Raw genomic sequence first — 17588 nt, forward strand, 5'->3', positions numbered from 1 at the left:
ACTAATTAATAGCGGTTAGCAGAGTGTCTAAAGCAATACTTTTAACAATTCATTGTCTTCAACATCCTTCATTCTTCTCTTCCTTCCATTTCCCCTGACCCTCATCTATTTGGAAGGACTCATCAGTTAATACACATATTACTGAGATAGCAAAGAACATCAACCTAAGAGTACAGTTGAAAGCTGGCCTCTGCCACTTGCAGGTTCTTTTACAGCCTTGGACCATATCTAAGCCTTCAGTTTTCTCATTTATATAACAAGAGAGTTAAGCTCAAAAAGTCTACCATTTCAAAACAACTTGACATATAATCACCATGTTTTACTCCCAGCTGCTATTTGGTCTACTATAAAGTTTGTTTGTTTGTTTTTGTTTGTTTGTTTGTTTTGCTTTTTTAGGGCCATACCCATGGCATATGGAGATTCCCAGGCTAAGGGTTGAATCAGAGCTGTATCCGGCCTACACCACAGCCACAGCAATGTGGGATCTGAGCCACGTCTGTGACCCACACCACAGCTCACAGCAATGCCAGATCTTTAACCCACTGAGCAAGGCCAGGGATCAAACCTGTGTCCTCATGGATGCTAGTCACACTCGTTAACCGCTGAGCCATGACAGGAGCTCCAAGATAAGTTAATTAGAAAATAACTTTCAAGTCTCTGGCTTCCCTTTTCTGCTTCCTGTCCCCTTACTAGCGTGCCTGCTTCGAATATTTCACATCTTCCTGTTTTTAGATAGCCCCACCAAAATCAAGAGAAATTGATACCACCATTAACATTTACTTACATTATTTAATTATATTCATTCCTAAGAGTTAATATACTCATATATTATACTCATACTCATCTCATTTAAACCATAAAGCTTCTGAAGGAATTATAAATGGATAGAAGTAGGTTGGTAGGCAGGTGGATAGGCAGGCAGGTAGGTGGTGGTTGGGTGAATGGATGGATGTAAGATAAAGAGATGGGGTGTGGGGTTATGATCCCTCTTGGCAGGAGAAGTGAAAGGGCAAGCAAGAGAATAAGATGGGGAGAATATCAGTGCTTCTTTTAATAACTTAAAAATAAGCTTTCCTAGAGTTAAACTATACCCCGGATGAGAGAAAAACAAAATCTCCTGGAAGAAAGGAAGGCTCTCAAAATACCAAAACTAAAAAAGAATATTAAGGGTATCTGCATTATTTAAAGAAAGAAAATGACAATTATGTGTGAGGAGGGAGGTGTTCAGTGAAGAAATCTTAAAAACAAAAAACAAATAAAAGGATGACAGAGATGATGGAATAGTTCAGATGTGTTAGGAAGATAATTCCAATGGAGACGGCTAAGTCCATCTAACTATCAGATTCCCCATCTCCTTTACTGTGACTCATGCTCACCAAGAAACCTTCTGAATATGATCTGACTTATCAGATAGAACTGCCTCAGGAAGAGAATGCCTTTTCCCTCTTCTGGAACCTTCAATGGCTCCACTTCATACTCCTTAGCTCTGGCATTTAATATTTTCCACAAGAGAAATGCGTAAACATTAATTTTGTCTAATTTACCACCCACTATTCTCCTACAAGAGTCTTCTACCTCAACCAAGATGGTCTTTTCATCATCCCTCAATAATACTCAAATAATATTACTACCGGCCTTGTTCCTCGGCTTCCTCTTGTTCCCCTATCAAGCTTCAAGTGCAGCTCCAGTCTACCTCCTTTATAATGCCTTCCTTGGGTGCCCTGGTTCAAGCATCATCGTGCCCCACATCCAATTCTCCACTTTTCTGAAGCATCCTATACCACTCATATTACTTTGACATGTTTTCTTAGTTCGTATTTTCTACCTTGCAAATGAAAATATGGCTCCTCAATAAAAGGAAACTGAAATTTGGGACTGCTATACTTTTTTATATGCTTGAAAGCACTTACTCAATTTTGAGAACACAGAGATGCTCAATAAATTATCTGGTGAATTAACTTTGTTTAGATAACGCCTAACCTATTCACACAACATAAAACTACAGCTTTATACTTATGTCTCATTACTATAATTTTACATAAAGGCCCTTTAAACTATAGACTTCGTATGTATACATATGAATGTATATACACGTGTGTGTGTGTGTATACATACATACACACATATATACATGTAAATGCAGTCAGCTCTCTATACCCGCAGGTGCACAATCCGTGGATAAGGAGGGCCGACTGTACTACCCAATATAAGAGACCTGAGCATCCACAGAATTTGGTATCTGCTTGGAGCACAGGGGTTGACCCAGGGTACCGTGGGATGACTGTATCTATAAACACATACATATACATACATACATCTGTAGGTATATCATGTATATGTAAAAACATGGTTAGAGCCTCTACTTTTCCAATTACTTAACTCCTTGCCACTAAAATATGTTTTTAGTTCTTACCTTGTTATGATGGGATCTGCAGCATGATTGGGGCCCCATCGCCCCAAAAGCCCCCGACCAACCAGTCCTGTTCGTCCTGCAGGATTTCTGTAAAGAAAAAAACAAACATGAAAATCAACTGAATGTTCTCATCCTTTTTAACCCAACTTGCCTTGGCCCAAAATAAGCAGTAAGAGTGACTGAAGGAAAATGCATCTCCATAGGCATCCAGTAGCACCACGACATATTTGGCACTGAAAATAGATTCTTCCTTAGAGAGTTGTGTAACTTGTCTTTCGTGTGTTTCTTAAGCTTTGGGCTTGAATCAGGAAGAGGATCTCATTTCCAAAGTTGTTCTACAATATAGGAACTTCGGTTTTCACCTACACTTCAGAATTCAAACTAGAGCCTTACTGGACTCTTCAGTCTGAAAGGATGAAATGCCTTGTACCTAACTGCATCTATCTCTACCACAGTGATGCTTTATCACTCATGATAGCCAAACTTCTCTTCACTCTCTTCTCATCCTCTTTCCTACTCCATTCTCCTACAACCTGACCCATTCAAATAGTCTGGGTTACATTTAAAAATCCATTTTTTTCACAGAGGGGTCTAGATTGTTACTATCAGTAATGAATATTATGTAGCATATAATGAGGTAGAAGTATTTAATATTTCAAGATTTCAAATATACCAAAATTCAATTTTAAAAATTTTATAAAAATGCCAACCTACTATTTAACCTAATGCCACAACCCAATGTTAAAAAGTCTGTCAGATAAACACAGCAACACTCATGCCTGCAGGACTTAGAGATAATGACTGCACGAATCATTATCTCTTAAGTCAATAGTCCTTAAACGTTCAATTTCATTATAGAAAATGAAATGCCCTAATCTACAATCCTATATTTAATATTATATTTTTGGTCCTCCCAGTATGTGAAAGTAAATAAACAACTTGTCAAATTCTCCCTTTCGACCATCTCTTTTTATTCTGGTCTTTCCTGTGACTGTTACTACAGTTGAATGAATTTTTATATTGTTTTATACTAGACTTAGAAACATTTCAGCAAGACGTGCAAATAAAAACAAAAAAATAAGACATGACACCTGACCAGATGACACTATTTCAACTTTTCAGATTCAGGAGGAGGCGCAGAGTAGACAGCAACTATGTTTTGTTCCATGTAACCAGACAGCCCTGAACACAAATAATCAAAGCCAATATTAAGAGAGAAAATGTTAGTTTTTACAGACAACCAAGCCTATAACTTATAAACTGGAAGTTGCGGAAAAGACATATGGATTATCCTATTACCTGAGCAGCAGAGAGAGTTGTTTGCAGAAAAGAAAAATGAAGGCAACGTACAAAGAAAAACAGATGTGAGGCTGAGAGACAGTCCTAATGGATTTCCATTCTACCCTCCCCTAAAATTAGCTGCATCTCTGCTTCGGGCTCCTGGAGATAACCCTATAGCCTAGAGAAAAGTTCACTTTTTACTCAGACAATCCAGAGTTGGTTTCCATTAGTAAAAGAATCTTAACTAAAAAATCAGCTATCTTACCTTTGCTGACTATCCTTTCATATGTGTACCTATCTTTTAACACATTTTACCTAGAAAAGAGTCTAAGGGATAAGTTAAATGCATGGAGGGTTTGACTTGATAAGATTCCATAACACAGAAAGGTGAGTAAGTTAGGAGCAAAGAAAGAATGCCAGTAAAACTGAAAGACCAGGTAGGAGGTGAGAGGAATACAGCAATGCTTTTGTTCTAGAAGAACTAAGAATATAAACTGCAACATTTTTATTAGGAGAAAAGCCTGATTTCCAAATCTCTGATTCTTCTCTTGCTTTATTTGAGGCATGCTAATTTTTACATTTTTCCTTTTATAATGCCTTCATAAGGAAAATGGAAAACTTCAGAGTTGTACAGAAAAATCCTTTTTAAAGGTATGATAAGAAATTTGATGTTAAATTGTTTGGTTGTTTTTGTTTGTACTCTTACATATTTGGATAAATTCTTACTCTAAGGTATTATTTCATTTTATAAATTACTACTGAAATAGAAGGTTCAACCCCTTCCTTCTCTGTTAGTTGATTTAATTAGAACTGACCCTTGAACAACACTCCCATTTAAACTCACAGTCAGCACTCTGTATCCACGGTTCCATATCCAGGGATGTGACCAAACTGGAACGGTATAGTGCTGTGATAGTTACTACTGGAAAAAATCTATGCATAAGTGTGTCTGAACATTTAGAGAAGAGCTAACACCTATCCTTCTGAAACTATTCCAAAAAATCGCAGAGGAAGGGACACTCCCAAACTCATTCTATGAGGCCACCATCACCCTGATACCCAGACCAGATAAAGATACCAACAAAAAAGAAAACTACAGGCCAATTTCACTGGTGAACATAGATGCAAAAATCCTCAACAAAATACTAGCAAACCACATCCAACAATAAATTACAAGGATTGTACATCATGATCAAGTGGGATTTATCCCAGGGATGAAAGGATTCTTCAATATCTACAAATCAGTGTGATACACCACATTAATAAACTGAAGAATAAAAACCATATGATCCTCTCCATAGATGCAGAAAAAGCCTCTGACAAAATCCAACCATCACTTCTGATAAAAACCCTTCAGAAAGGAGTTCCTGTGGTGACTCAGTGGTTAACGAATTCGACTAGGAACTATGAGGTTGTGGGTTCAGTCCCTGCCCTTGCTCAGTGGGTTAAGGATCAGGCGTTGCCGTGAGCTGTGGTGTAGGTCGCAGACGCGTGTTGCTGTGGCTCTGGCATACGCCAGCGGCTACAGCTCCGATTCGACCCCTAGCCTGGGAACCTACATATGCCGCATGAACGGCCACAGAAACGGCAAAAAAAAAAAAAAAAAAAAAAAAACAAACCTTCAGAAAGTGGGCATAAAGGGAACCTACCTCAACATATTAAAGGCCATATATGACAAACCCACAGATAACATCATTCTCAATGGCGAAAAGCTGAAAGAATTCCCACTGAGATCAGGAACAAGACAAGGATGCCCCTCTCGCCACTACTCTTCAACATAGTTCTGGAAGTCCTAGCCACGGCAATCAGAGAAGTAAAAGAAATAAAAGGAATCCAAATTGGAAAGGAAGAAGTAAAACTATCCCTCTTTGCAGATGACATGATACTATACCTAGAGAACCCTAAAGACTCTACCAGAAAACTGTTAGACCTCATCCATGAATTTGGTAAAGTCACAGGATACAAAATTAATACACAGAAATCGATGGCATTTCTATACACTAACAATGAAAGACCAGAAAGAGAAATTAGGGAAGCAATCCCATTTACCATCATATCCAAAAGAATCAAATACCTAGGAGTAAACATACCTAAAGAGTCAAAAGATCTGTACTCTGAAAACTACAAGACACTGATGAAGGAAATCAAAGATGACACAAATAGATGGAAAGACATCCCATGCTCTTGGATTGGAAGAGGCAATATTATCAAAATGACTATACCACCCAAAGCTATCTACAGAGTCAATGCAATCCCTATTAAAATTACCAAGGACATTTTTCACAGAACTCAGACAAAATATTTTAAAGTTTGTTTGGAAGCACAAAAGACCCAGAATAGCCAAAACCATCCTGAAAAAGAAAAATGGAGCTGGAGGAACCAGGCTCCCTGACTTCAGACTATACTACAACACAACAGCCATCAAAACCATATGGTACTGGCACAAAGACAGACACATAGATCAGTGGAACAGGATAGAAAGCCCAGAATTAAACCCACACACCTACAGCCAACTCATCTATAACAAAGGAGGCAAGAATATACAATGGAGAAAAGACAGCCTGTTCAATAAGTGGTGCTGGGAAAACTGGACAGCCACATGGAAAAGAAACGACAGCAACATCCTCTCAGATCCACCTCTTAGAGTAATGACAGTAAAAATAAAAATAAACAAATGGAACTTAATTAAACTTAAAAGTTTCTGAACAGCAAAGGAAACCCTAAACGAAACAAAAAGACAACCCACAGAATGGGAGAAAGTCTTTGCAAATGAATCGCTGACAAGGGATTAATCTCTGAAATTTATAAACATCTCCTACAGCTCAATACCAAAAAAACAAACAACCCCAACAAAAAAATCTAAATAGACGATTCTCCAAAGAAGACATATGGATGGCCAAAAAACACATGAAAAGATGTTCAACATCACTCATTATCAGAGAAATGCACATCAAAACCACGATGAGATACCAGCTTACAGCAGCCAGAATGGCCATCATCAAAAAGTCCACAAACAATAAGTGCTGGAGAGGGTGTGGAGAAAAAGGAACCCTAGTACAATGTTGGTGGGATTGTAAATTGGTGCAACCACTGTGGAAAACAGTATGGAGATGCCTCAGAAAACGACACATAGAACTACCATTTGATCCAGCAATCCCACTCCTGGGCATCTATTCAGACAAAACCATGACTCGAAAAGACACAAGCACTCCAATGTTCATTGCAGCACTATTTGCAATAGCCAAGATGTGGAAACAACCTAAATGTCCATCGACAGAGGAGTGGATCAAGAAGATGTGGTACATATACACAGTGGAATATTACTCGGCCATTAAAAGGAAGGAAATACTGGCATTTTTAGCAACATGGATAGCCCTAGAAATGATCATGCTAAGTGAAGTCAGTCAGACAATGAGAGGTCAACATCAAATGCTTTCACTGACATGGGGAACCTGAAAAAAGGACACAATGAACTTCTTTATAGTACAGATACTGACTCACGGACTTTGAAAAACTTATGGTTTCCAAAGGAGAGGGGTTGGGGGGTGGGGGATGCGCTAGGGTTGTGGGATGGAAATCCTATAAAATTGGACTGTGATGATCATTGTACAACTATAAAAGTAATACACTGAGTAATAAAAAAAAAAAAATACGTGAATCTGTACAGTTCCAGCCCTGTGCTATTCAAGGGTCAACTGTGGAGTTACAAGAAGATGCATTCAAATCGTGTCCCCACCCCTCACTCATTGTATGCAAACTGCTTACATTCTCTTCCCTTTTCTGGAAATGGAACAAAAAATATCCACCCACAGGATTATTGTGATGATTTTATTAGATCACATGCATAAATTCTTTCATACAATGCCTTGCATATATAAGCACACAATACATGTTAATTATATTGATGATATAAAATTTATGTTTTAAGGCAGGACAAGAAAATTGAAATTAAATTAAATATTATAAATAATACAATATTAAAAATTTTAATATTTTCTTTCTGTGTCCATCTGGGTCTCCTCCCATCCTCTCTAATGAGCAAACTGCATCTACATTACACATTAACCAAACCTCCTCAAAGACAGGACTGCCTGCTCAAATGTAAGGATTAATTTTTTCCCCATTATTCTGATACTAGCAATATAATTCTTTAAGGGATAGCATTCTTTCCCAACTCTGAAAGGCGTCACGGTGACCTGCTGCTTGCTTTGTACAGGCTTACCTGGACTAAGTATCTTTGGTGAACTTTATGTAAAATATCAATATGTCATTCTGATGTACAATCTTTTGTCTCAAAAATGTCTATAAATACACTTTTAACAGGTGGAACAGTTCATAGAGCTTTCTGAGAGTCTGTCTCCCAAGTTACAATCCTCAATTTGGTTCAAATAAAATTCCCTTTTTTTCTTTTTACCTTGATTGTTAATTAAATATTCATCAACAGTTAGTTTCTACCTTTTAAAAGACCCACTACTATAAGATATTCCATTCCCAATACCTACCGAGGTCTTCCATTTTCAACCTCATATAGGCCATTTTGGCTCTTTCTCTCAATAGGTCCATCTTTTTCATTAAACTTGGGAGAAAAGTTGCTTTCACTGTAATGAGAACATCAATGCAAAATAAGAACTAATGACCCAATACTATCAACAGCTTAATAAATGCCAGTTATTTATAATAGGCAGTATCTTTGAAATTAATTTTTAGGTACAAATTTAGTTTTCATTTACAAATCCATCTTAATCCTTCAAAACAGTTTCCGGAAAAAAAAAAAAAAAAGTGTTTAACCAAAACACCTTATAAGACAAAGATGTGTGTTATAACCTCTCGGGAAAGACTAATGGCAGAGATAACTGGAGCTCCTGCCGCATGCTACAAAAAATGTCTGCATGGTAGTAAGAGAACTGTCTGTGGGCACAATACAGAAATTACTCGTCCTACACTGTTCTAAAAATAAGATTCCTTCTGATATTTCGTCAATTCTACTGTCTCAAAGTAACTTTAATTTCTTCAAATGTATACTGGCTAATATTTTTATCAAAGTAAATCCACAAAACATGAATTCACCCACAAACTTAATAATGATCATGATATAGATTAAAATAGACATAATATGGAGTTCCCGTTGTGGCACAGAAACGAATCTGACTAGGAACCATGAGGATGGAGGTTTGATCCCCGGCCTCGCTCAGTGGGTTAAGCATCCGGCCTTGCCGTGAGCTGTGGTGTGGGTCGCAGACGTGGTTTGGATCTGGCGTTACTGTGGCTCTGGCGTAGGCTAGCGGCAACAGCTGCAGTTAGACCCCTAGCCTGGGAACCTCCATATACCATGGGTGCGGCCCTAAAAAAAAAGATATAATATGCTAGAAATGTTCTAGATCTGGATCTGAATATATATAGCTCTGGGTTACAGAGTTATATAAGTATAAAATCTTACTAGGCTACACGTGCACACTTAAGAAATGTGCACTTTACTGCATTTATGTCATACCACAATAAAAATATTTTTAAAAATATATAAACAAACTACTTTCCTCGGTATTATGAAATCACTGACATAACAGCACTGACAGTGGATAGTGCATAGGCAGTTCTGACATGAGTTTCCTTTTTTTCTTGCTTAATTCCAGTAAGTGAGCATAGAAATATTTGTGCTACTTTGGAAATAATTTCCAATTTGAATGATCTATTCTCTCAAGACTTGTAATCACTCTTCCATCAAACACACAAATAAAAATTAAATGGTAACAATCATGATGTTATAAAACCAGAGTTACAGAAATTTATCGTTAAAATGCTCTTGAGAGTCCAGAAATTTATCATTAAAAAACATATGAATCTAGTTATAGTGGAAGCATATCAGTAATAAAGCTTTACTTACATAGTGATACAAACTTAACTTTAAAATAAACTAAATGAACAGTAAGAAAATGTATTCGAGCCTCCTCTATTTATACTGTACAGCACCCCTGCCAACATCATTAATTTTAATTGTGCATAATGTGTATGTGCGATACATGTGTAAATATGTACATTCTCTAAAATGAGGGAAATGGAACTCAGTTAAAGGTAATTATTTCTCCACAAGTTAGCTTCATGATTAATTAATAATCCAGGTACTTTCACAAACATATCTTTGGATTAAATAAGGAAACTGCGGGTCAAACTCAAGCCACAGTACTAAGTGACCTGGTAAAGTTTAACAGTCTAATCAACAAACACTGGATGAATCCAAACAGCAAAATGTTTTATTTAACTGACAAAATAATGTCTTGAGAGGACTATCATTTACAATAAACAGATCATTAAATCAAACTGATAAAATGTTCCATAAACAGGACTGGAGTTCAACAGAGTAGTTAAAAGCATGATTTCTGAAGTCAGATTGAGTTCAAGTCCAAGCTACACCCTCTACTAGCTTCACGACCATACACAAAGGACAAACTTTCTGTGCTTCCATTTTGTCTGTTTTTCTACAAAATAGAAATCACAACCCCGTCTGCCTTCCAGAATAGAATAAAATAAAACAATGCTTATAAAACATTTAGTACGGGGCCTAGTTCATAGCACACTTTAGAACTCTATCATTATGTGTATCAAAAGGAACATAAATATAAAAACGTGAACTAACACAGCACTTCCATGCACTTGATTAAAGCATTTTTGTTTGAGTTTTTTGTTTTCCTCTTTCCTTTCTCCTTTATCCCTTTTCTATTTTTTTTTTTCACACTAGCATAATTTTATCATCATCCTGTTCTTAGTAATCTGGAAAAAGCTTTTTGAAAATATTTTCTACTTCAAATACAAGTCTAGATATTTTGGAAAATATTAACAAAAGGTATTGTTGGTAACCCCAACAGAGCAAATGAAAACAGAAACCACGACTTGTCATTTCATAAGATTAAAAACTCCACAACAAAACAGATTTACCTATTCGGAAGGATCAGCATAAAACCCCCCCAAAGAATAAACTAACATGAACTGGCAAGAATTCAAGCCAATGCGGAAAATGAGTTATAATAAAATCAAGCCCTAGATAAAAAATTTTTCAGCTGCCAAGTGATAATTCACAAATACAACCATTATCTTCTCCAAAAGTCGTACACCCAGCTAACGCTGGCTAATTTGCTCACCTGATCTGAGGATCTGCCCATCTAGGTCCAGCCAAGACAGAGACTGCAGTGTATTCCACAGGATTATAATCTTGCCACTCGACAAGCCAGCCTACCTTCTCATTAGGAACCTGGCTGCGGTGAACTTTTGAGCCTGGGTAAGGCGATGTCCTGGCCTTGTTGTGGGAATTCTCTTTGGTGCCATTAGAGCCAGACATCATGTTGGAGCAAAGATGAAACCCACAGGATAAAAACGAGTTTCTGGAAGGAAAAAAAAAAAAAGTACAAAAAAATTAATTAACCTAACTCAAAGACCCCAAAATATACTTTTCAATTTCAAAGACTTAAGAATCAGAAAATTCAAATTTAATGCATATTAGGATAGAGATCAATATCTATGAGAAATTATTTTCAAATAAAAAGTTTTTAAAATAGTGCTAAATCTTGGAGTTCTGAACACTGGGGCAGTGGGTTCCTACTGTGGCACAACGGGATTAGCAGTGTCTCTGTAATGCCAGGATGCAGGTTTAATCCCTGGCCCAGGAATTCCATATGCCTTGGGGTGGCCAAAGATAAAAAATTTTTAATTTAAAATTATGAAAGTAGCGGTGTGACCAAGATGGCAGAGCAGGAAGACCCTGAGCTTCTCTCCTCCCACAGGCACATGAAGATTACAGCCATCTACAGAGCAACCACTGATGCGAAAGGCCAGAAGACTAACAGAGACAATCTCCAACTAAAGACAAAGGAACCACAATAGGTCACGGAAGAGGCATAGAGATGTGGTATAGTGAAGACCCAGACCCTGGGTGGGCAACCCACAAACAGGAGGATAATTACAACCGCAAAGGTTCTCCCCAAAGAGTGAGGTGTTCAAGCTCCACCATGGCTCCCCAGCTCGGGGGTCCTGTACTGAGGTGAGCCTACAGAACCCGTGGGTGTGAAGGCCAGTGTGGCTTATTTTCAGGAGAGCTGGAAATACAGACTCCACTCTCACACACTCTGGGACTCAGGGCAGAAACAGTAATTTGAAAGAAGCCTGGGTCAGACCCACCTGCTCATCCTGGACAGCATCTTAGAGAGGCAGGAGGCAGCTGGGACTCACCCTTGGGGCATAGATACCGGGGGCAACCATTTTGGGGAGCTCATTCTACCACAAGGACATTGGTGCTCGCAAGCACCACTCGAACTTCCCTCTAGCTTATTAGCAGCTGGACCTGGACCCACCAAAAGCCTCTCAGCAACAACACTGGGAGGTCACGGGCCAAACAGATAGCTGGGTCCACCAGCAGGCCAACAGTCTTAAGGCTGAGGCCACAGCTGCTGGTGAATCAGAAGGCCCAAGATCTGGCCCCACACACCAGGGGGCAGGTGCCAGCCCTGGGATCCCTTGGCACCAACTCCATCCATCAGGAGACCAACACTAGCCAGAACACTAGACCCACAATCACCCAACCCAGAACTCAGGTCCACCTACCAGTGGGCCAACACTAGTCCTGGGATTCCCCAGCTACCCTGTGACCCAGCCCTGCCCACCAGTGCCCAGGCAGCTTCTGCACAAGACAAAGCCTGGCAACCAATTGATGGAGGCCAGTCACATGTATCACATTGCCCACAGTAGTCAGCCTGCCACAAAAGTCTGTATAGGTGGCACCCGTGGAGCATTCAGCTCTAGTGACCAGACAGTAGCACGCTACTAGGATGCATAGAAAAGGCACTTCTCCAAGGTCAGGAAATGTAACCTACCTATCAAATACATAGAAATAAAAACAATAAATTAGACAAAATGAGATGACCGAGGAATATATTCCAAATGAAGGAACAAAACCCCAGAAGAAGAATTAAGTGAAGTGGAGACAAGTAACCAAACCAAAAGAGAGTTGAAGGTAATGATTATAAAGGTGATCGCAGGACTCATCAGAAGACTGTATGTATGAACAGGAGCTCTTGTCATGGCTCAACAGAAACAAATCCGACTCAGGAAGCATGAGGTTGCAGGTTCAATCCCTGGCCTTGCTCAGTGGGTTAAGGATGCAGTGTTGACATGAGCTGTGGCGTAGGTCCCAGACACAGCTCAGATCTGGTGTTCCTGTGGCTGTAATGTAGGCTGGCAGCTGCAGGTCCAATTTGACCCCTAGCCCAGGAAATTTCATATACTAAAAGTGTGGCCCTAAAAAGAAAAACAATTAAAAATAAACAACTTTACTTTCACTCAACTTCAGAACAATTAAGGGACCCACATTCTAAGAGGGGAGTTCACAGTGATAGAAGCCTACCTCAAGAAATAAGAAAATCTCAAATAAACAACCTAACTTTACACCTAAAGGAACTACAGAAAATGAAGAACAAACAAAATCCAAAGTTAGTAAAAGGAAAGAAATAATAAAGATCAGAGCAGAAATAAATGAAATAGAGACTAGAAACAACAAAAGATAAATGGAACAGAAAAGAGAACCCAGAAATGATGCCACACTGATGTGGGCAATTAACCTATAACAAAGGCAAGAATATACAATGACATACACTGCAGCTTGTGATGACACCAGATCCTTAACCTACTGAGTGAGGCCAGGCAGCAAACCTGCATCCTCATGGACACTATGTTGGGTTCTTAACCTGTCGAGCGCAATAGGAACTCCAATTTTTTTTTTTTTTTTTTTTTTTTTTTGGCAGCACCTGCAGCATGCAGAAGCTCCCAAGCCGGGGATCCAACCTATGTCACAGCAGTGATCCAAGCCACTGCAGTGACAACATGGGATACTTAATCTGCTGGGCCACACGGGAAACCCAGCCTCAGTTCTTTTATTGCATTGCTGACTAGGTACAAAAAATATATTTAACCAAGCAAGTGGGAACTGGTCATTAATAAACTGCCACTGCCAGTTCACAAAACAAAAACCAGTTGCTAAAACAAATTTGAAGAAATGCAATCTGATATGCTACTTTGAAATAAAATAAATTTATAATAATACCCATGATGGCTAAATATAAATATTGCGTGTAATGTATTAACTCATTTGCTCCTCACAACTCTAAGGTTACGTATTATCATCTTTATTTCAGGAAAAAAAAAAAAAAAAAAAAAAAGACCACTAAGGCCCAGGGGGGTTAAAGTTTACCAAGGTCACATAATTGACAGCAGAATCAGGATCCAATCCTAGGCAAGCTGGGTCCAAATCCCAGGCTCTTACAATTATGCTCTACTACTCTGACTTCATTTTTAGCTTACGCATATGTTTATATGTATTCATAGAAATAAAATATATGCCATTTTCCACACATGTTGCTGATAGTTTTTGGAAAATATAGTATATTTTTATATTCTGACCATTTTTTTTTTCTAAAAAATAGGCATTTGCAACTTTCTAGTCAAACCATAAAACCCACTGCAAAACTGTAACTTCCTGGTTTCGCCCAAATTATTAAAATGTGGTAAAATTCTGGATGATAAGTTTGTCTCTTCCAGGGTGCTTGCAACCTAAGATACCAGATACTCAACACAGACTCGTTACAGGCTTAACTTTGGGCTTTTTCTTCCATGCCATTAAGCAGTCACTGGTTTTAGATACCTCACTTCACCTAGGGTTCCCAGCATTATAAAAATGAAGAATAACTGCCAAGCAATTTTACGCTGTTCCAGTGGTAGCTATCAAAAATCACATCAGTGACTTCCAGAGGGCTTACATGTTTATCGCTTCCCTTCCCAAACCCCACTGAAAAGAAATAAAGTTGTATAAGAAGGCAACAAAATCTGTAGCAGAAGAGACTAGGCCACTGCCGGTGACTGAGAGAGTTTAACTAATTTCAGGAATATAAAAAGTAGGCAGAATCATATTGACCTACAAAAGCAAAGCAGAACCAATTAGATTTGAGAATATGCACAAAAGGGTGAGGGAGAGATGCCCTTCCCACAAGAGGAGGCGGAAGAGGTTTCAAGCTTGAAGTAGGTGGGCCCAAGTGTCCTGAGTGGGCAGCAGGACGGTAACCATGGAAATCAGTTCTTCTCCCTCCCCTCCCACCCTCCAAACAAAAGTTCGGCAAAAGTTGTTAGCAGACTAAGGAAGGACCATGGTCTCCATTGTGAACACTGGTATTAGAGAATACAGCAGGAACCCAGGTTTAACACCTCTATGATTCAGGGAGGAAATAAAGTGAAAGCAGCCACGCTCAACAGAGAAGGCGCCCCACTGGTGTACAGCCCGGAATGGAAGGGCAAGGGGGAGGTTCTTAGCCTGTCACCTGCTACCTACCTGCTCACCTGAAACCTTCCTGTCTATGTCCACTGGTACATGGAGCCCACACTCACTCAGTCTTCCTGTTTAGAGAGAATATGCCCATTAATTATCAAAATATCGATAACTGGCATCCACCAGAGGTTTGAGAAAAAACAGAAGGAAAAACTACCAAAAAGAAACAGAACCACTGATGCAAAACAGGCAATTCAGGAAAGAGAAGATGAGTTTTTATTCTCATTATCATTTGTATAGATTCAAAAGACTTCTTACAGCCATAAAACAAGAAAAGGATGCTATTAAAGAAAGCAGTTAGGGAAAAAAAGTTCTTGGCACAATCTACAATTCAGAAGAAGAGCTGACTAACAGTGCCCAGGGCTGAAGTCTAAATGAATAACCTAGAAGATAAATTTGAAGAAAATCACTAAGAGCATCATAGCAAAAGACAAACCAATGGAAAATTAGAGAGAAAGAGCAACAGCGGCTCCATCCAGAAAATCCAAAAGCTACACTGGAGTTTCAGGGAAAAAAGGACAGGACAAAAGAATGGCCTGCCGGGGAAGGGGGGCGGTGAGGGGGGGGGGGGGAGAGAAGAAAACTCCCTTGTGCGAAAGTAAAACTGCCCTGCCGTGCAAAGCAAAAAAAAATTAAGTACACACACTCCTAGAGGCAGCCTCATAAAACCTGTTTATTACTCTGTGCCTAGCTAGCATGGGCATGGTACCTAGGGCATCATGTTTAGAAACCAAAAGGAGAGAGGAATAAAAGGAGGAGGCAGTGTGGGATATCACAAATCCCTAGATTTAAAGCAAATTTTTTAAAAGCAAATTTTAAATTTTAAAGCAAATTTTTTAAAGAGTATATAATAAATCTATTATCTACACTGAAATGTAGAAAAATGATGACTCGTATTTTTCACTTTACAGCGTTTATACTGTTCACGTTTTTAAACTACATAAATGTACTAATTTTAATAATATTTTAAGAATTAACTGGGGAAAAAAAAAAAAAAAAAAAGCCACGGGACACCACCACACCCAAACCAGAGCTATTTAAATTTTCTGGAGAAAATAGTGTTAGGGACTCATGGAGGACGGCAAATTTCTTGTATCATAAAAAAAGATATTACTATTTGTTTTTCTCAAAAGGCAGGTAAGACATTTTAGAGCCTTTTAAAAAATGTGTGGATGGAGTTTGCTGGTGGTCTAGCAGTTAAGGATCTCGCCCTGCTCAGGTCCCAGCTGTCATTTCGGGTTCAATCCCTGGCCTGGGACCTTCCACATGCTGCCACCACGACTTAATTAATTAATTAATTAAAAAGTAAAAAATGTACATACGGCTATAAAAACCCCTGACGCAGGCGAAGCCTACTGAAACCACCCCACCAAGCGTTGGTTCCCGCCCACAACCCACGGGCTCGGAAGAAGGAGCCCGCACCGTAAGAGCGAATACCTGCACGTCGTGAGGCTGCAACAGCCCAAGGACTTGAGCGTCACAGAGGCCAAGGCCACAGAGAGAGACACGGTGGCTAACGTCTTCCCCAGGACGCGTCCGGCCATCAGCGGCCCGCGGGAAAAAGCGCGGAGCGAGAGCCGCTCTTGGTTGGGCCGCAGCCTCCGCCCGCCCCTCAGCCCCGAGCCCGGGCCCTGCGTGTCCAGCGGGCACTAGGACCCGGCCGCCTTCCGGTTCTGGAGAGGGCGTGGCCACGTCTCATCAACACCCAGGGCCCGGAAGCCCTGCCGAAGGGACGGACCCGCGAGACCCTCAAGCGACGCCCTTGCGCCCAGCCCCCACCACGGGGATACGGCTCCTGGGGCCGCGCCGTTTCCGGTGCGTGACGGCACTTTACGACCCCGCCGCAAAGCAAAGACACGGCTGGCTTGGTAACGCGAGCTTTCTGGACGTGCGGGTTGGGCTCCGGCGTCCTGCGGGGCCCGTCGGCGGCGGAGAGAGCGGGAGAGAAAGGGGAAAGTGAAAGAAGACGAGGAGCTGGAAGGGGGAAGAAAGTAAGGGCATTGAGAGAGAAGTGTGTCTGTAAACCTCCGACGAGGCCCTGGTTTTTTAGGCCGGACCGGGTTCCAGGCAGCTGGCCTAGACGTGAATCCCGCTTGTCTTAGTCGTAGCTGAACTTATTATAAGTGACGACAGGGAGAGAAAGTAGGCAAGAGACTTGCAGTCCCGTGTGTGAGGCTTTTCTCTTCCCTGTTTACCAGGTTGTTCACTGCAGTGGGTACATTTCACAAGGCCTTACTTGTGTGGCCCTGGCAAACCTCCGAAGAGGAAGCCGGCTGTGAAATAGGCACATATCCTGCAGGAGGAACAGAGGGCCACCCCCGAGATAGGAAGGAATTATTCACACTGCAAACTGGACATTGGAAATCAGGAGTGTCCAAAACAGCTGGTTTTTCATGTTCGATAGTCATTATCTTATTAATGTGCACGTATTTAACCATTAAATACACAATCCACTGTTGACACAGACATAAAACTTTCGAGCATCTTAAAAGGTAGATTTATCAAACTTTAATAACTGTTCTGAAGACTGTAAAA

At 40.1% G+C, this 17588-nt stretch overlaps 1 protein-coding gene across 16 annotated transcripts in view; it reads right to left on the reverse strand.

Annotated features, from left to right (window-relative positions):
- Window positions 1–16694, reverse strand: part of NUDT9 (nudix hydrolase 9) — an 89624-nt gene extending 72930 nt beyond the window's left edge. For 8 of the 16 annotated variants that reach the window (XR_014813419.1, XR_014813416.1, XR_014813413.1 and 5 more), the window contains exons 1-4: window positions 16491–16694; window positions 10828–11067; window positions 8197–8292; window positions 2414–2500 (exon numbers count right to left, since the gene is read on the reverse strand). Coding sequence is in view for 5 of the 16 variants with exons in the window: in XM_003357086.4 (XP_003357134.1) it covers window positions 2414–2500; window positions 8197–8292; window positions 10828–11067; window positions 16491–16597 (530 nt within the window). In the remaining 11 variants the exon portion in view is untranslated. Of the gene's footprint in view, window positions 1–472; window positions 2501–8196; window positions 8293–10827; window positions 12977–15056; window positions 15122–16490 lie in introns of all 16 variants that reach the window. The other 8 variants (XR_014813421.1, XR_014813420.1, XM_003357087.5 and 5 more) reach the window with 7 other exon arrangements.
- Between the last annotated feature and the right edge of the window lie 894 nt (window positions 16695–17588).

Source organism: Sus scrofa, chromosome 8, assembly GCF_054392235.1.
Source record: "Sus scrofa isolate SSC_HxYL_T2T_F1_AM1 chromosome 8, Sscrofa_HxYL_maternal_Yorkshire_Landrace_v2.0, whole genome shotgun sequence".
Classification (NCBI taxonomy): domain Eukaryota; kingdom Metazoa; phylum Chordata; class Mammalia; order Artiodactyla; family Suidae; genus Sus; species Sus scrofa.